The sequence below is a fragment of the Lactuca virosa genome, chromosome 2 (assembly GCF_052849685.1).
Source record: "Lactuca virosa cultivar CGN04683 chromosome 2, Lactuca_virosa_CGN04683_v6, whole genome shotgun sequence".
NCBI lineage: Eukaryota > Viridiplantae > Streptophyta > Magnoliopsida > Asterales > Asteraceae > Lactuca > Lactuca virosa.
This window is the reverse complement of record NC_136427.1, coordinates 123,977,232-123,996,610: the sequence shown is the minus strand read 5'-3', so window position 1 is coordinate 123,996,610 and position 19,379 is coordinate 123,977,232. Positions and strand designations below refer to the sequence as shown.

Genomic DNA, 19,379 nt, shown 5'->3' with positions numbered 1-19,379 from the left:
AGGTTTTCATAAGTGAATTCAACAAATGTAAGCATATAATTTCAGATAACCTTAAACAACAAACCCTACAAGAGAAAACAAACAGGGGGAATAGAGTCTCAAAAGTAATTTTCAGAAAAAGAGTTACCAGCCACAAGTAGTGGTCCGCGACGTTGGTGATGACATGATAAGCGACAGTGAGGATTAGCAGCACTCTGGCGATGACGATCAGATACCGATGATGACAACCGTATATCGTTGAGGTTTCACAAGCATCAACGTCTCAGTGGTCAGCGTTTATCCATCTCCAGCATATTAAAAGCATCGAGGTCAACATCGTCGTCCCTGTAACTTAAGAAAAGAGACAAAAAAGGGGGTTGTTGGTTCTTTGTCGTGACGACGGTGGTGGCTTGAGGCAGGTCATCCCCCATCTGTGATGTTAAGTGAGCAGATTGAAGAGAAATCGACGTTTCTCTCTCTCTCTCTCTCTCTTCGAGTTAAGCAACTCCCACTTTATTTATATTTTGCTGGTTGGTTTCAAAAAAACAAGAACCGGAGATAAATTTTTAGGTTTTGAATTTTACGGATTAGGTTTTGGAAGATTCAAAATTTTTTAGAAACTCGATCTAAATGTTTATGGTTAGGAGGGAAAAATTTTGATTTTTTTTCACATTAAGGAGGCAATAATGAATTGTTTATTTTAATGACTTTAATGAATTTAATTAGAAAAAAAATATTCATTGAAATTCATTATACAAAATAGACAAAATTATACGATTTTTGTTAGGGGTGTCATGGGTATACTGTTAATTAATAGAATTGATTGTTCATGTTCCTAGTTTTAAGGGATTGCATGTGCAATTCTTGAATCTACACCAATATTTGGCCATTTGGCATCAACCATCCGACTTGGCTATTTAGATGGTGGGTATGTGTTTAAGTATTGTTATGAGGGAGTATGGGTTTGGTTATCGGTGAGATGGAGTATGGGTGGGGATGCATGAGTAAGTGGTGATAAAGTGAGGTGTGTGTGGGTAGGGATATATGTGGGTGTATGTAGATTAGGGTGTGTGTATGGGGGTGGATAGGAGTATGGGTGGGTGGGTTTTGGGAGTAAGTGGAGGGGTGTATGGGAGTGGGTAGGGATGGGGTAGGGATGGGGTTATGGTATTTATTGGTGGGGGTGTAAGTGGGTATACAGGGATGAGGTGTGTGTATGAGATGGGTAACAGTGTGGTTGGTGGTCATAAGCCCCAACACTCACCCACCGCACTCATACTCTCACACACAACACACATACCTTAGAATTGATGGTAGGATGTAGGTGGGGGTAGAGGTAGGTGGGTGGTGGGGGTTGGATGGATGTGTGTGGATAGGTGTAATTTTAATTTTATAAAACTTTAGAATCATAAAAGTATTTATGGTTGTGGGTGGGTGTTGGGGATAGGGTGAGTGTGAGGTTTGTGGCTTATGGCATATAACTTAGGCTTTAGGCTTGTCTTTTAGGGGTTAGGGTGTATGGCTTATGGACTATGTGTTAAGGCTTATGGTTTAGGGCTTATGGCTTAGGGATTATGGCTTTAGGCATATGACTTATAATTTACTGCTTATTGTTGTATGGCTTATGGCGTATTCCGTATAGGTTAATTCTTATGGTTTAGGGCTTAGGGTGTATGACTTATGGCCTAGGGTGTAGGACTTAGGTGTTAGGGCTTTTTCTTATGGTTTATTGTTTAAGGATTACTGCTTATTTATTAAGCTCTAAGCCATAACCCTTAGCTTTAATTCTTATGGTTGATGACTAATTACTTAAGTCTCAAGCCTTATGGATTAGGGCTTAAGTCTTAGGGTGCAAGGAATATGGCGTAGGGCATGTGGCTTAGGGATTAAGGCTTAGGGCATATGACATAAAGCATAGGGCCAAAGGCTTAGTGTATATGACCTAGGCCAATTATGGCTTATGGATCATGACTTATGACTTAGGGCTTATGACTTATGCTTACAAGTTAGGGCTAATGGCTTAAAATTAGGGCTTATAACTTATGGCTTGGGGATTACGGCTTAAAGTGTTATAGATTGGGGCTTATAGCTTTAGGTTTACATATGCTTTATGCCTCATGGCTTATGACTTATAACCTATGATTTATATCTTAGGGTTTATGGATTTAGGTTTAAGGCTTACTGATTCAGGCTCAAGGCTTGTAGCTTATGATACATGTCTAGGGTATAGGCTTAAGGGTTAGTAGTTAGGGTTTAGGGATTTTGGCTTATGATTTATGACTTATGCTTAATTTAGGGCTTAGGCCTTAAGGCTTATGGCTTATTCCTTATGAATTATAACTCATGACTTATGATTTATGACTTAAAGCTTATGACATAAGGATGTTAGCTTATTCTAAAGGATTATTGCTCACGACTTATGGATTAAGGCTTGTTCCTTGGAATCGGGTCCTATCCAATATCGAGATCCTTTAGATACCATCAATTTGTACAGTATCCTAACATTCCTTTCAATTGCTTATTTTTATATGTCCAGTCATGTTCTTCCCTAATTCAATATCACCCATGTATGGTTCCTTATTCCTTTTTCTATGGACTTCAATTTTTACATACAAAAACTTCAAAGGTCCTGACCGCCTACCCCACTCCACCTTCAACTAAGCTCACACCCCCACACCACACACCCTACCCAACACTACCCCTACCACCCTATCCATACACATACACACACCCACATCTACATCCCACCTTACCCTTGGTGACCGATTAATCAGATGGAAGTCATTAACTAATTACGTATAATGACAATTGGTCAGGCTAGTTGGTTCTGGTTAATATTAGTCAAAGCCGGTCATATTAATATATTGATATTTTTATTTGAATATATAGATTATTAATATTAAATTTTATATGGATTTTAGGATAATTCTTATATATATATATATATAGATATATATATTTTTACTATATTATTAAGGATATTGCCAATCTCTTGAAAATTAAAAGATACAACGTATATTACCTCATGTACAATAATATTAAGCATATAAGTACAATAATATTAAGCATATAACCAATCTTATACGTATTACACTACACAGATCATATAACCAATCATATACATATTACACTACACACCCTAATCTCCTAAACACAGCCGCCATCAAACCAATTCTCATCGTCTCCACCAAAGATGCAGTGATCTCCACCAACGTCTCCCACCGAAGGTCCACGACTGCCGACTTCCCCACTCAAGATGCAGTGATATCTCTCGCCTCTCTTTCTCTCTCTCGCGATCGCCATCAGAATGAAATGGAAACCCTAATTTCAAATTACCGTGCATTCGAGATCCCTACAGCGAGGTATGTCCCCGTTTACTGTGATTACAAACTCACGCACCTCACGACCACACACACAAAAATGTACAAAACCACCATCGACATCTTCAAATGAACATCATCGATTTCTTTTCCCAAGTCATTTATCCTCTGTGAAGATCATCGATTTCTTTTCCCAAGTCATTTATCCTCTGTAACCGTCATCATCTGTCGACGAAGATCAGAAAATACAAGCACAATCATGCCCTGAACACCTAACAGGTAATACTAATTTCAAATTATCAGCGATGGCTAAGCGCGAATTGTCAAGCACATTGAAGAACTTGAAGGTAATTATAAGCCAATTCTTGATTTTTTCAGATACTATTCAGTCTTTACTATGCATAACTTTTTTCTCAATCCCCGATTTTTGAGTTGCCTGATTGTGGGTATACGTTGATTGTGGTTGTTGGTATTAAGGATCCGCTTAGGCCAGGGGTTAAGGAAGCAGTGGATATTTGTTTAGCAGCTGGGATTACTGTGCGTATGGTTACTGGTGATAATATTAACACAGCTCGAGTCATTGCCAAGGAATGCGGTATACTGACTGAAGGTAGGTTAGCCATTAAAGGGCCAGTGTTTCGAGCTAAATCAGATGCGGAAAAACGTGAACTAGCACCGAGAATTCAGGTACAAACAAAAAAACGTGGTGATGGCTAGATCAAAATGTAACTATTTTTTTTTCTTTTCCTTTATTTTGAAACTCAGGAGAATAGGTGGTTAGTTCTCCAAGACAAGTAATGACTTACAATCCTTAAATACATTATTGTAATGGCTAGATCATCACCAACAGGCAAGTTAAAGCTTGTAGAGCATTTGAGGGGTCTGTCTGAAGTTGTTGCAGTCACAGGTGATGGGACAAATGATGCTCTAGCTTTACATGAATCAGATATCGGGTTCGCCATGGGTATAGCAGGAACAGAGGTTGGTTTGTGCATCATATTCATGTCAATTTAGTATAAAAAAACTTAAGTTAATGAAAAAACAATCCCATATATAATATATTAGTAAGAAGAAGCTGATGTCTGTCATAAGTCATCTGCTATCTCATCTGTAGGTTGCAAAAGAACAAGCTAATGTAATCGTATTGGACGATGATTTTGCAACAATCGTAAAAGTAGCAAAATGGGGACGTGCAGTTTACATAAACATTCAGAAGTTTGTTCAGTTTCAGTTAACTGTCAACATCGTTGCTCTAATGATTAATTCTGTTTCAGCCTGCATTACAGGTTTGTTCAATCGCCTTCTTTATTAGTCACTCTTTGCTTTCTCACATGTTCTGTGCTTACATAATTCTTCTTTGTATCATCTTGCTAATGTTTCAACTATCAACAGCTTGTTATTTGTGAGGAGTTCATCATGGTTTTCTGGGTGTTTGGCTATGGTTCATTGGTATGGAACCCTAGGTTTAATTATGATGATAAAATGATAGGGTACATCAAGAATTACAGGCGTGTGTTTGATCTTGGTATGCAGACTTTACCTGTTTTCATATTTATACATTTCTATCTTAATCTGGTTTTAACTAAGATCATGTTATTATGCCACAGCATGCATTGATCATAGAGGTACACCTGAGGACCCTGCAAGAACATGCACACTTGAATATAAAGAAGGAGCTGTCTGTGTAAGTGGCACCAAATTTCAACTCTTTCCACCATTTTCAGCTGATTTTCAACTTCTGAATGCTAATTCTTAAACTTTCTTTCAGTGGGGCGCTGTGTATAGTGTAAAAGAAGGTGAGGAGAAAGAAAGACTGGCAATGGCAGTATATTTTTTATTCCATTACATGTTTTACATTTTTGAAACAAAATAAAAAAAAGTTATTTTTTTATCTTTCCTTAGAGACACATGTCATATCAGAAGAACTTATCTTACTTGGTTCTTATTTCTTTCAGTATTTAGAGAACAGAGAGTGCGAATATGATCAGAAGACCACTGTAGACTTTTTCAAGGTGAATATACTTCTGAGATACATATGTTCATTTTTCAATTATATAACAGATTATTTTGTTTTACAAAACACAAAATTAAAAGCAGACATTTTGTTATCTCTTGATTCAGGAAGGAGAGATTAGTGAGGCTACTTTATCAGGAGTTATTGTGTAAGCCATTTTATCTTGACATTTGAATAAAATTAAATTTTCAAGAAAGAAGACTTATTACAGAAATCCCCATTTTTACAAATTTGCCCTCATTTATTTTTCTCTTCCATTTAACTAACAGATACTATATTTTACTTGTTACAGTTTCACATCAACTCCAGACAAGGAATCGAATAAATATTACCTTGGGCCTGCACCTTTGGAGGATATGGCCAAGTAATTACTTTATATTATTCTATTGAGGGTATTTTAGACCTTTTCTTGGTCTTTTTTTTCTTTTCTTATTAGTGTAAATTTTCTGACAGCCATTGATGCACAGGTTTGTTTCTTCTCATTCGATTCTTGTTTCTTCTCATTCACTTCAGGGTATCTTTGTTATTTCCAGTATTTGTACAACTTTGTTGCATAATCTTTCTGTATAATATACAATAAGTAAATTAAATAAAGTTGCTATGATTTTCTTATGCAGATATGAAGGGTCCTTAGATCCATGGATGTCATCTTTATGGACCATATTATATAATAAAAATCCAAAATTCTTCCCAAAAGGTTTAAGTACTTCTGTGTGTCTGATATGAAGATGCTTGGTCAAGCAAAAGTGGAAATCACATATCTTGACTCGAATGCAGTGCATTCACAACCTTTAACACAAATTGGTAAATAGCCTGTTTATTTTCAAATTTCACTATTTTTCAACTTTCAAAGTTCAAATTTTATTTACTGTAACTGATTTTTTATGACAGATTTGAAGTTACTTGAGAAGGATAAATTGGAAATTTAAAGGGTAAGCATGGAATTTTGCCATTAACACATAATAAACATTTTTCACTTTTGAAATTTAAATGTCAGATTTTTAACTTAATCTTTATATTTTATGCAGAAATTGCTTGTACCATTTGAAATGCGCGGATATCAAGTGGTCTATAAATTGGAAAAAAAAGGGTAAGCATGGAGTTTTGCCATTAACACATAATAAACATTTTTCACTTAGCCTTAGATTGTGTTTGGGAAAATTTTGATAAAGTTCTATTTTTTTTTGAACAGAAAAGTTCTGATTATTTAACATTAGACGATAATCTGTCATTTTCTGTTAAAATAAAAATAAAGACTTTTTTGTTAAAAAAATATATTTTAGGATTTTAGCAAAATATTTCCCAAAATTTCTTTTATCAAAATATTATCATATTACACCTTTTTCAAGCTTCATCTTTTTTCAATATGTTTTAATAATAATAATAATAATATTAATAATAATAATAATAATCGCGCCACATCGTTTTCATAAACCCAAAAATTCGTGATCAAATGCTCGATTATTTTTTAGTATGATATTATTTTAATAAAAATATGCTAATAATATGATTAATTTTGATAGTAATTTCAACTTCTGATATATGTGTTATTTATAGTATGATATTATTTTAATGAAAATATGCTAAAAGTATGATTAATTTTGGTATGATTTAAAATATTTTTGGTATGACTTTTGACAGTTACTATATTGATTTTTTTTTTCATTTTTTAGTATATTTGTTAATATTAATATTTTTAGTATGATATTATCTAAATTAAATAATTATAATAATACGATTAATTTTGGTATGATTTAAAATATTTATGGTATGACTTTTGACAGTTATTATATTGTTTTTTTAATTTTTTTTTAGTATATTTGTTAACTAGGTGTGAGACCCATGTATTACATGAGTTTATTTAAAAAAAATTAAATATAAAATTTTAACAATTTGAAAAGTTTGAATTTATAAGAAAAATGAGAAATTTTTTGCATTATTAAAATTAATGAGACTTTAATGTATTGAATACATTACATATATAAACCCTTTCTAATAAATACCTTACATATACATTACCTTACATATTAAATGTGGAATTTTAATTTAATAAAATGAAAAATACAATAAAATGACAAGTGGAAAATAGAAAATTTAAAAATTTTAGAAAATGCTATGTGTCCAAATGAAGGAGAAGAGGACATGTGGCAAAAAACCTTCATTTATTAGAGTAGATGTTATTATTTATGGTATGGTATCAATTTGCTTAATTTTGGAATGAGTATCAGTATATATCATAGAATACTTTATTCCACCTATAAATCTAATAGATGTTCTTAGTTTTTTACTCTTACAACACAATTCACCAACAAGGAATCTGGAACAGGAAGATTACTTCATTGCATTGCATTTCTTTCACGAATTCAGGTTCTTTGTATTTCTTCTATCTGTTATAACTTGATGTGTGTATAATCTTCTTCTGTGTTCTGTTTGAAATGATAATCATCTTCTGACTTTTGTTTCAAATGATAATCTTCTTCTTTCTTCTGTTTGAAGTGACAAACTTATGTGTGTTTGTATTTGTTTGTGACATCGTATATATGTATGGTTTTTATATGCAAACTACTGATAAACATATGAAAACATACTCATTTATAGCACTGTTTGAACTTCAAGCTTTGAACACTTCCATCAAGAGGATTTAATATTTTAAAATTGCAGCAACATTCTATCTATACCATCTTATAAAGGGTTTATAAATGTGGGCCCTTTACAAATTAAGACAATTGTCTTAAAACTCAAGGAAATAAGTTATGAACCTTTGGATCCAAAATGAACGGTGAGGATTTAATATATTGTAATCCTTGTCATCAAAACAAAACCAATCAGAAACAGGTACAGCTCGAATGCGTGAATGTTGAATGAGTGAAATCTACAAAGAAATAAATCACACGGATAGCCAACTGGGCGTTGATCTGCTACAACCATCCGACGATGTAAAATGAAAGCACACGGATCGCCCCATTGTTGTTCGTCTACATCTCTGCTTATAACCCCTGGTCAAACAAATCTCTATTTCCAGTACTCTCGAAACAAAACCTAACAGCCGACACCAACACCCCTTACACTATCCACCCACAATATTTGCTCTTTTCATCTCTCCATCGTCTCTCCCCATTCAAAATCTGCAACATCAGCCGACATCGATACATGTCGGCTCCTCTGCAAACTGCTATTAAGAACCACCATGACCTCTTCCATTCCCTTTATCACGTCGGAGAGCTTCTCTCCCTTCTTCGCTATAGATCTTGTCAAAACCCTAGATCTAAAAGTTGAACTGCTACTAAAAAACAAATCCATCCTAACGTTAGTGGGTTCGATTTAGTTTCTATCAGTTCTGTTAGGTTTAGATTTCTATTTAATTTCACATTTTAATTTTTTTTTATGCTCATTTTTGTTCTTACATGTATGATTCCTAAAAGTTGTATTTAAGTTCTTGCAGATTCATTTTTTACTCATTTGTCTTCATTTGTGTTCTTACATGTACCACAGTCGCTGCCTTGCTCCAACACAGTTGCAGTTGCTCATATCTATGCACCAACACACATACATCAAGTTTCCTATATCATGACACAAAAGCAAGGTTATTAGATCCGGTTAACGTTTGTCTTACCTGGTTAGAAGTTCCTTATTTTATTGATTTTTTATGGATGTTTTTTGCTTGTTCTCTTATGGATTTCTACTCTAACCTAACCCTCTTGCCCATGTCTCTGTATTTTATTGAAGAGTGCAAGGAATATGTGGATGAAAGTAGAAGCAGATTAGGCACATGAACTCAATGACTTTTAAAACTTTGAATTCTTTATAAATATGTTTGTTTCTTCTTCGATTCTGCTATTTTTCAAGCATTTAAACAATTTTTGCATTATTTCTATCTCCATCTTTGTACATGGGTTTAATACATGTATCTAACAGGGCTCATGTTTTTGTTTTTCAGATTTAGCTGACTTCATCACCTTCCGTTCTTGGACTTGATTTTTTTTTTTTTTTTTTTTGTATATTTTGTTTTCATGTATTAATAAAAAGCTATATGTACATGAATAAAAAAGGAATCTTCAACGTCTGGTCATTGTTTGTTTTGGGGTATGGGGTTTATGGATATTTTGTTTTTTTACATCTCGGTATAAAAGCAATTTATGTCTAAGAATTGAAAAAAATTTAGCATGAAGTTTTTTGCCTCTTGTGGAGAGATCATCTATACTTTTCCAATGAAAGTCTATTGCATCTCATAGATTCATATGTAAAATTGAGCATGACTGAGTGTTTTAATTAAAATGTTTTTGAAGTGTTTTGGATTGTCTTAGTTTAGTTAGGAAACAATAGAAAAAATAAATAATTTGAAAGTCATTAATTTTACTTTCTTTGAATCTCTCAGAAACGAAAGTAATGATTTAATTCTTTTATAATTTACAAAAAAATTACCTCTGTAATTTTACTTTGTATGCTTCGAGCCGTTTTTGGGTGTTAGTGTGCGATTTTATAGCTAATTAGTTTCATATTTTTTGTAAAACCAAATCTTACCTAAACAAACCAAAGCTTGATAGGGATAGTACAGAAGACAGATAAGTAAAAAGATTTTGTACATTGAAAAACTATATATCTCCTATAGAAGCAAAAAAACATTAAAGAAAAAAAGCGACAAATGAGATTTGATTATGACCATTCAAATGGTAAAAGCTGCCAATGTAGTAGTTGAATTAAAAACTTCGATTCAACTTTCCACTAAAATAGAGAAAGTATTTTAAATTTATATTATAGTATTAATCATTTTTATTTGAATTAACATTTACATCTAAATATAAAAACATTAGATTTATGTTTTTAATAACTTTGAAATTATTTATGAAAAATATATTTTGAAATTCTCATATAAGTCTTGGGACTTAAAATAATATATCATGGACAAATACAAAGTACTATAAATTATATTTGAAATCGTATATATGATATATTTGTATATGTATTTTGTTATTGATTTGATAGTTGGCTTTAATAATTTTTTTAGAATTATAAATAAGATTGATTTCACTATATTATATCAAGGACAACACAGATAAGATTAGTTATCATAACTCTCACTCCAGTCTAAATTTAGTTTTACACTCCACACTAACACTCACTCCAGTCTAAATTTAGACTACAAGAACTAAAAAACTCAAACTCCAATAAATAGTGTCAGCCATTTTCCATCAGCCACGTCTCACCTATATATGTGGGGCTTTTGCACCTTTATTAAAATTATTCATTTCCCTATTTTCTTACTTATCTTTTTTCCAAAAACTTATTTGTAAAAGTTTTAAAGCAACCCAATCATCCATCTTAGATATTGTTATATCGGTAGCTTTTTTTTATTTTAGTATTATATAATAATTTAACAAAATTATAAAACATATTTTGTAATATAATTTTCATTTTTTTAATTGAAATTTCTTAACTCAAGAAAAAATGAATAAATTTGTGGGGGTTATGTTCATTAAATATATATTTTTTTAACTCAAGCAAAAACATCTTTACCTTTACTACATATTGAAATGAAATTATATATCTCAAAAAAAACAATTAATATAAATGCCTTATATATATTAGTCACTCAGTTTTAATATAGAAGGCTATTTCTTTTTATCTTTTTTTACAAAAACTTATTTGTCACCAATTAGGATAGAAGTTTTTTTATAAAATTTACTAACAAAAAAAAGTTAAAGTTGCTCAAAAGAAAATTAATATAGAAGGCTTATATTAATTTATACTAGAATAGAAAGTTAAAGTCGCTCAAAAAAACTATCCTAATTTTCAAAAACATATTATTTAATTTTTTTTATTATATAAATATATGAGAGAGAAAAAAATAAAAATCATTTTTTATTCGGTTTTATATATATGAAAGAGAAAGGGATACGTCAACCTATTTATATTTTTTTCAGTTTTACAATATATATATATATATATATATATATATATATATATATATATATATATAGAGAGAGAGAGAGAGAGAGAGAGTAATAAAAAAGTAAGAGAGACAAACACTTTTTGAAATATATGTTAGACTAGGTATAGAGTGGAGTGTCTACAATACCATCTTTTTTTATTTAATTTTAGTTTTATTTGAAACTAGAATCTATCACCATGCTCTATTTCACAATGGTCACTATTTTATTAAATATATTTTAAATTTAAGACTATAAATAATAACTATAAATATTCGTATATATTAAATACATCCTGTTGTCATCACCTGTTCACCACAACATTTAAAGTTCTGTTGATTGTTTTAGTAACTTTCGTTTTAACTTATTTTCCATTTTATCAAATTCTTAAATATAATTTAGTAGGTGTGAAACTAATGTATTACATGAGTTTATTTTAAAAAAATTAAATATGAAATTTTAACAAATTGAAAAGTTTGAATTTATAGGAAAAATAAGAATTTTTTTGAATTATTAAGATTAATGAGACTTTAATGTATTGAATATATCATATATATAAACCCTTTCTAATAAATACCTTACATGTATATTACCATACATATTAAATGTGGAATTTTAATTTAATAAAATAAAAAATAAAATAAAATGACAAGTGGAAAAATAGAAAATTCGAAAAATAGAAAATGTCTTGTGTTCAAATGAAGGAGAAGATGACATGTGACAAAAAGTTCTTTATTTATTAGAGAGGATTGTTCAAACTTTGGTTTCATATGTTTTCTTATATATATTACTTTAATTCATATTTTCAAAATTTTATTATCTTTTATAAATTATATTTAATAACAAATCTTTTGAAAATGTTTAAACTATATCGGATGTCACTACCTGCTTCACTAAACCACCGTTGGAAAAAAAATTAGTTAGATGAGTTTAAAATTTAACAAAAATATGTAATATTAAAGAACGAAGTATTATAAAAATTAATGAATTATTTAAATCTTATAATTATGTGTCTTAAGTAACTTTTCAATTTATCGCACATCAACATGTTAAATATACGTAATTTGAATGGTCTAAATATTTGAAAAATGTTAGTTAATATAAAAGCGATAAAGAATTAAAAATTATATAATCTTAATAAAGTTAAATGTAATAATGAATGAAGTGAGTGATTTATGGATAACTACCTATAGGTATGAGTTGTATAAGGAAGGGTTGTGTTGATTTCAAATTTAAATATGAATTTAAACTTTTAAATATAATGTGTTATTTATTAAGATCTTCCGATACATTAGAATTCATAGATAAATAACATCAAAGTAGAAATGAAATGGTTTGAGTTTTATTATAAAGTTGGATGATGTTCTTGGAAATTAAATTGTAATTTTTTTATATTTATTCTTTTTGATGTAACTCAAATTTAAATATATTTGATTTTTAATAATGATAAAACCAAGTTTGATTTTATCTATTATTAGGAGAGTTTTCCTTTAAAAATCAAATTATTAGTTTAGTTATAAATATGAATTATTATAAATATGAATTATTAGTAGTCCTTTATTGAGTTTAATTGTTTTAGTGCAATATGAATTATTATAAATATATTATTTATACATACACTTTTATTTAAATATTTATATAAATAATTATAATAAGTCTTATTAATGCAAATATAAAAGAAATGAATTTTACAATACCGGAAACAAAACGCAAAAGAATGACAAAAAGAAGAAAAAACGATCTATAATATAATACTTAACTTTTTACATGTTCATGTAATGTATAGTCTCGCAAAAAAGTTAACATTTTTATTTTAAACGTAGTTCAATATTTTTGTAATTAATATAACAAATTTTTACCTTGTCAATTCAAAATGGAAATTTATCATCATCTAAAAAAATGAAACTAATCGTTGTCCGCTGTTTGATAAAGAGTAATAGACGAAAATTACTATTTGTTGCCCGTCTAAAGACAACTGATCGTCGAAAGGAACAAATCGCCAGAATGAAACAAATCGAAACAAAAGAATTTGACGACCACCGAAATGACACTAACTTTAGTTTGGAAACTAATCGCTCGAATGAAACAAATCGCCGCCGCCGCATCGCGCGGGTAAGCTACTAGTCATGACTAATTTATGTTTGATGGTTTCATAGTAGTGATTATGGTTTCATAGTAGTGATTATGTTGCCGGGTATTGTGTAATAAAAAAATACCTAATAACCAAATTGATTATATGCGACTTTTTTTTTTTTTTTTTTTTTTTATCTTTCTTACAGTTTCATAGGTATGGAAATAGATAGGGTGACAATGATTTTATCCTTCTACAAACTTCACGTAACATTTTTAACCATGCAGCAGAAATTGTATGCAAATTAGGTTTTTCTTTAAATAAATAATTTTGAATTCTATTACATTGGGTGTTGGATTTATATCTCTACAGAATCATATCTTCTTTAATAAGACACATCCAGTATTCCGGTTTGTTTCTTTACCTGAATACTTAGGCCATGTTTACTATAACATTATATATTATTACAGCCACATATGATTTTGGTTTAAGTAGACTTTGATATTTGATATTTGTTTCACAGCCAGTGTATTATTATTATTATTTTTTAAAATCAGAAATTTGGGTATGCCCAAACTTTTTTACGTTTATCCGATACCCAAACTAATTACATGTTGGTTGTGAAACAAATACCCAAATTTTCATACCCGATACCTTGTCGGTAATTCAGGTTATGGTTATTTTCGACAGAATTAAACAAAACATCAATAATAATAATAATAAATATTATATACTAATCGCATTAATTATAAATGTTATAAATATAAATTGATGATTGAAAGATATACTTATGTTATAAAAGTATAATATTATTTTCTATGTTATTTTTTAATCTAAGATACAAACTACTGAAAAAATTAAGTTTTTAGGTTAAATCGTACCTTGAAATATGTAAAACAAAAAGTTTCAAAAAAAAATATACTTTTACTATGGATAGGTGAACTATATACACAAACCAAATAAAGACTACAAAAATATCACATATAAACTATAAAGCTTGAATGTGAGATCCCAACCATTATTGTTTCTGCTGTCAACTCCATATTCCTTTTATATATTTATTTTGTTTCAAAGGTAGAATATAAACTATACACTTGAATATTAAAGAACACATGTCAAATTTAAGCAATCTCACAAAGTAATGCGTAGAGAAATATCTATCAAATTGCTCACGATAAATAATCAAATATAATATTTATAGGTCATGATAAATTTATTATCTTTCACTCATAATAAATGAATTAAAATATAACATATATTTTCATAAACCGAAAATCATGTAAAACTAAACATAAATAAAAAACTTAATGAAATCTCATAACTAAATACTTTGTGAATCATGACCTAAAGTACTATCTACACAAGGTCTTAAATATATATTCTTATTGATCGTCGATAGTGACGAGTATATTTTCGTACATAAAATTTTTCTATACTAATTAAAAGTTTTTTTTTTTTTTTTTTTTTTTTTTTTTTTTTTTTTTGTAGAATCATGAACGGTCACATTTACGTTGATGCATTTTCATTGCTACTAAACTTCCATTTGTTGTATATTTTGACACCCGTTCGTGTGGATTTCATTTGGAGGGACTCAAGAGCAAACAAACTCTTCATTGTTCTCATTGATCAAAATGTATGTTTAAAAAATTATTTATATTTTATTTTCATTTTCATAATTTATCATAAGTATTCTGTTTATAAAAATATTACATTTTCTATTAGAGAAAGAAATTGTTAGCAGTTGTTCCACCACAAATGATACGTTTTATTTATGGAGGGAATCTATTGGGTGGTGTGTTCTCTTTAAACTATTTCCAAATCGAACCAAGTTATGCTGAGTATCCGATGTATCAAGAATACAGTTTATTACGTGGTGATTTGATGATTAGGATCAACAATAACACACGATTTAATCGTTTGGCCGAGTCTATCATATCATGGTTTCCGGTTTTTCCATTGGTTCCCTCGATAAAGAGTTTAGTAGAGGATCGGACAGAGAGAAAAATGATGATCGGTAAATTTAATAACTTATATATATTTTTAGCATTCTAAAGTTTTTAAAATAATAACAAGTTGTCCTTTTAATTATCATTATTTTTAGATATTGTTGGAAAATCATCAAAGGCAAGCGAAACTATTCCCGTTACTCTGGTTTACTGATGTTAACTTCGTTCACTTTATATCTCCAAGATGGGTCGTAAGTGTTTATTATTATTATTTATTATTATTATTATTATTATTATTATTATTATTATTATTGTATATTACATTAAAACAAAATTAGATGACTTTGGAAATATTTGATTATAAATAGGGGGAGTATAATAAAGATGAAACTATATATAACCGACCGAACACACCATCAGATTGTGAAGACTGTCTATGCGATAAAGAGAAAGTATATAATATTTGTTTCTCGGGTGAGATTGGTTCATTTGGATACAAGTAAGTTTTTTCTAGAAAATTATAATACTTGTAGTGATATTAAAATAACTAAATCAATGCGTTTTAATAGTTTATATCTTATTTTCAGTGAACATTTTGATATCAACCAAAGAGTGTACAATAAGCCGACCACATCTGAGGTGTGAATATTAACATTTATCTTTATTCATTTTAAAATTAAATGTGTCATATTCATTATTATACATATCATATTAATCACCCTATTGAAGTACAACTTTGCATAGGTTGCTGGTATTTGGGTTGAAGGAAATGACAACATCACTGCATATAAAAGAAGTATTATTGTCTATGGGAGGTCTAACTATAGTACTGAAATTCAACCTCACTTTGGTTGTTATGATCCTTTGTCGTATCCTTTATTCTTTCCCAATGGTGCGTCTGGATGGCATCCTAAAATACCAAGATATGGGGTCGCCATGGATGAAATTCATAGTGACAATGAAGACAATGATGAAGGTTCATAAGGTACGCCTTTAACATTCTTTTACATATTTAAAACATGTAACAAATATTGCCTTAAATATATGGATATTAAATTTATATTTTTCACATAAATTATGGTATCACAGAATCTACTTCAAAAAAAGGCAGAAATACTGTAAGTACTATTGTTACAAGTTCCAGATACGGTCGAATGATAATGTGATTTTGATGGGAGGGAGATTGTGCTAGCAGTTTGCAGTAGATACCTATATAAAGATTGAGACTACACATTTGGTTTTTGTTGAAAAGAACCAAACCAAAATTAGAGCCGATTTATACCAGGGTGTTGTTGATTGCTTCAATGCCGGTGAGGCTCAACCAAGTAGGGTTGGACAAAGAGTTGTGTTACCTGCAAGTTTCATTGGAGGTCCATGTGACATGCGACGAAGATTTCTGGATGCCATGGCTTTAGTCCAAGATGATGGGAGGCCTGATATATTTCTTACAATGACGTGCAACCCAAAATGGAAAGAAATCGATGATGAGTTATTGCCTGGACAGTCAGCTCAAGATCGACCGGACCTTATTGCAAGAGTTTTTCATGCTAAGTTAGAGGATCTCAAGGTACAGTTATTCCAGAGATATATAATCGGTGTGGTGGGGTCATATGTGTATGTGATAGAGTTTCAAAAGCATGGATTGCCACATGCACATTTCCTCTTAATAATGACACCTAGATATAAGATGAATAATCCAGACGATTATGACAAACTTGTGTGTGCGGAAATTCCCGACCCAATAAGGTTTCCTGAAATGCATGATCTTGTCAAAAGTCACATGATGCACGGTCCTTGTGGTAGCTTACGAAAAAAAAGTCCATGTATGCAGGGTGTGCCAAAAATATGTCGTTTCAGATATCCTAGGCAATTCAATGAAAAGACATCACAAGGATAGGACTCATATCCATTATATAGAAGGAGAAATAATGGAATTGAGGTGACTGTAAGAAATACAACATTGGATAACAGATGGGTGGCTCCATACAACCCAAAGTTGTTAATGATGTTTAATTGTCATATCAACGTTGAGGTTTGTTCGAGTATAAAGTCTGTGAAGTACCTCTTCAAATATGTTTATAAGGTCCATGACAAACAAGTTATCTATATTGATAAAGACCAAGAAAATATTGTTATTAATGAGATACGAAAGTTTCAAGACGCACGTTATGTATCCCCTCCTGAGGCATTATGGCGAGTTTTTAGCTTTCCTCTTTCAAAAATCCACCCTTGTGTGATGGCCTTGCAAATACATCTCCCGAATCAACAGTTGGTTAGGTTCAAAGACGGTGACAGAATGGAAGACATTGTTGATAGGGAGAAAGGAAAAAATTCAATGTTGACGACATTTTTCAAGAAGAATAAAGAAGATTCCAATGCGAGAAAATATTTGTATAAGGATTTTTCCAAACATTTTACATGGAATCGGAGCAACCATTGTTGGAGGACCAGGGAACATAAATCAATGATTGGTCGACTTGTTTATGCTAATCTTGCTGAAGGAGAGAGATACTACCTACGCCTGCTTTTATGTCATATTACTGGGCCTACCTGCTGTGAAGATTTATACACAGCCAATGGTGTATTACACCCTACATTTGGAAAAGCAGCTCTTGAAAGAGGTTTAATAGAGACCGATGATAATTTATCACAATGTCTTGTAGAGGCTTCCTTATTTCAATTTCCCAACGCACTTAGAAGGTTATTTGCGACGATGCTGATTTTTTGTGAACCAGGAAATGTTCGCAAGTTATGGGACGACCACTATGATTCTCTTTCTAAAGATTATAGGAAACAATATGGATGTGCCGAAAAAGTGAAAAATATGGTCCTCATCGACATCAGAGTCTTCCTAGAATCTATGAGTAAAAAGCTTAGTGATGACGACCTTCCAAATGTCAGTGCACACATCGATTTACAATCAAGAGGTTATCGTGAGGTGCAAGAAGAATACTCTATAAATGTGGAAAATGAAGACTTACATGCGTGGGACGATCTCAATCCAGACCAGAAGTTTGCATATGATGAGATAATGAGGCATGTGGATGAAAATATTTCGGGTGTGTTCTTCATAGATGGTCCCGGTGGAACTGGAAATACATTTTTGTACAAAGCTTTGTTGGCCAATATTCGTGCCCATGGTCTTATTGCACTTGCAACTGCCACGTCAGGTGTTGCGGCTAACAACATGCCAGGAGGGAGAACAGCTCATTCACGATTTGGAATTTCCCTCAATCTTGATAATAACTCGATGTGCAAGATCACTAAATAAAGTGGGAAGGCTCAGCTGCTTCGCGAGTGTCACACCCCCGAACCAGACGGCGGAAACGTCCGAGGGCTCATGTGACTTAAATTGAAAGATCATCACAATGAATATACATGAAACATAACATAAACATCCCCATGCATTAATACATTTCAACCATCATTGTTCATATGCAGTACACTGTTTACATTACATAATCCATAGCATAAATTGTTTGAGAGTTACAAAACATAACATCCTAACACACTTGGTATTGTTCTTCAGCTTATCTGTTACCTGAGAATACAAGTTATTTTGAAAACGTCAACATATATAATGTTGATGAGTTCATAAACAGGTTTGATATGAAAGTGTTTTGTATAGTTTGTAAAACCCAAAAAATCCGATATTTTCTGAAACGACAATTGTTTATACAATGTGATGATCCATAAGTATATGCCTGAATGATTTCAAAACGTGTAAAAAGGTATGTTTCTCATGATAAATTCTTGCATTATAGTCATTAAAAGTACAAGTGAATGATGTTGTTTCCCCGGAAAACCCGATCTTTTCTGATAAAAAATAGTATGATCGTTTTGTATTATTGTATCGTCACAACGAATGAATATGATTTCCCAAGATTACTTAGATGGCATTGGATCTCTATGTGAGTCGTTATAACCATGCATAATAATGACTAGTTCGTCTGTCTTGGCATTCTAGCGAACGCCAGAATTGATTTTAAGATTTTGTCACCCTAGACTGGCCGAGTCTAACTGTAGCGAACAGCTTAGGTGTGGGGGAGTCAACCCCGTATAGATCTATACACAAACTCTCGCTCTCCCTCTAGGAGACTTTGATTATAACTACAGACTATG

General features: G+C 31.2%; 3 protein-coding genes across 3 annotated transcripts; all 3 read left to right on the top strand.

Moving 5' to 3' along the window:
* The first annotated feature begins 3,092 nt into the window (after window positions 1-3,092).
* On the top strand, window positions 3,093-9,427 carry LOC145159439 (gamma-glutamylcyclotransferase 2-1-like). The gene is made up of 13 exons (XM_079078434.1): window positions 3,093-3,646; window positions 3,777-3,986; window positions 4,065-4,280; window positions 4,414-4,585; window positions 4,692-4,824; window positions 4,907-4,983; window positions 5,068-5,124; window positions 5,255-5,311; window positions 5,421-5,461; window positions 5,606-5,677; window positions 5,931-6,117; window positions 6,205-6,245; window positions 6,342-9,427. Exons 5-11 carry the CDS (start codon window positions 4,716-4,718, stop codon window positions 6,037-6,039), a joined length of 522 nt encoding a protein of 173 aa, XP_078934560.1. The 5' UTR covers window positions 3,093-3,646; window positions 3,777-3,986; window positions 4,065-4,280; window positions 4,414-4,585; window positions 4,692-4,715; the 3' UTR covers window positions 6,040-6,117; window positions 6,205-6,245; window positions 6,342-9,427.
* LOC145157727 (calcium-transporting ATPase 4, plasma membrane-type-like) lies at window positions 3,605-4,611 on the top strand. The gene is made up of 5 exons (XM_079076725.1): window positions 3,605-3,646; window positions 3,732-3,986; window positions 4,065-4,093; window positions 4,136-4,280; window positions 4,414-4,611. The coding sequence occupies exons 1-5, from the start codon at window positions 3,605-3,607 to the stop codon at window positions 4,609-4,611; spliced, it is 669 nt and encodes a 222-aa protein (XP_078932851.1).
* Window positions 9,428-13,139: 3,712 nt separating the features above from the next.
* Window positions 13,140-18,528, top strand: LOC145157726 (uncharacterized). The gene is made up of 11 exons (XM_079076724.1): window positions 13,140-13,352; window positions 13,520-13,527; window positions 14,800-14,944; window positions 15,034-15,325; window positions 15,413-15,435; window positions 15,626-15,756; window positions 15,845-15,896; window positions 16,002-16,233; window positions 16,347-16,375; window positions 16,510-17,003; window positions 17,229-18,528. Exons 1-11 carry the CDS (start codon window positions 13,140-13,142, stop codon window positions 18,526-18,528), a joined length of 2,919 nt encoding a protein of 972 aa, XP_078932850.1.
* The last annotated feature ends 851 nt before the right edge of the window (window positions 18,529-19,379 follow it).

What these genes read in the sequence shown, in the direction of transcription:
- LOC145157726 (XM_079076724.1), top strand. Translation starts at nt 13,140, where the DNA reads ATGAAACTAATCGTTGTCCGCTGTTTGATAAAGAGTAATAGACGAAAA. An exon ending in ATAAGCCGACCACATCTGAG is followed by an intron (nt 15,897 to 16,001) that starts GTGTGAATATTA and finishes AACTTTGCATAG; the next exon opens with GTTGCTGGTATTTGGGTTGA. An exon ending in CAATGAAGACAATGATGAAG is followed by an intron (nt 16,234 to 16,346) that starts GTTCATAAGGTA and finishes ATGGTATCACAG; the next exon opens with AATCTACTTCAAAAAAAGGC.
- LOC145157727 (XM_079076725.1), top strand. Translation starts at nt 3,605, where the DNA reads ATGGCTAAGCGCGAATTGTCAAGCACATTGAAGAACTTGAAG. An exon ending in GCACATTGAAGAACTTGAAG is followed by an intron (nt 3,647 to 3,731) that starts GTAATTATAAGC and finishes CCGATTTTTGAG; the next exon opens with TTGCCTGATTGTGGGTATAC. An exon ending in TGGGTATAGCAGGAACAGAG is followed by an intron (nt 4,281 to 4,413) that starts GTTGGTTTGTGC and finishes TCTCATCTGTAG; the next exon opens with GTTGCAAAAGAACAAGCTAA.
- LOC145159439 (XM_079078434.1), top strand. Translation starts at nt 4,716, where the DNA reads ATGGTTTTCTGGGTGTTTGGCTATGGTTCATTGGTATGGAACCCTAGG. An exon ending in CAGGCGTGTGTTTGATCTTG is followed by an intron (nt 4,825 to 4,906) that starts GTATGCAGACTT and finishes ATTATGCCACAG; the next exon opens with CATGCATTGATCATAGAGGT. An exon ending in ATAAAGAAGGAGCTGTCTGT is followed by an intron (nt 4,984 to 5,067) that starts GTAAGTGGCACC and finishes ACTTTCTTTCAG; the next exon opens with TGGGGCGCTGTGTATAGTGT.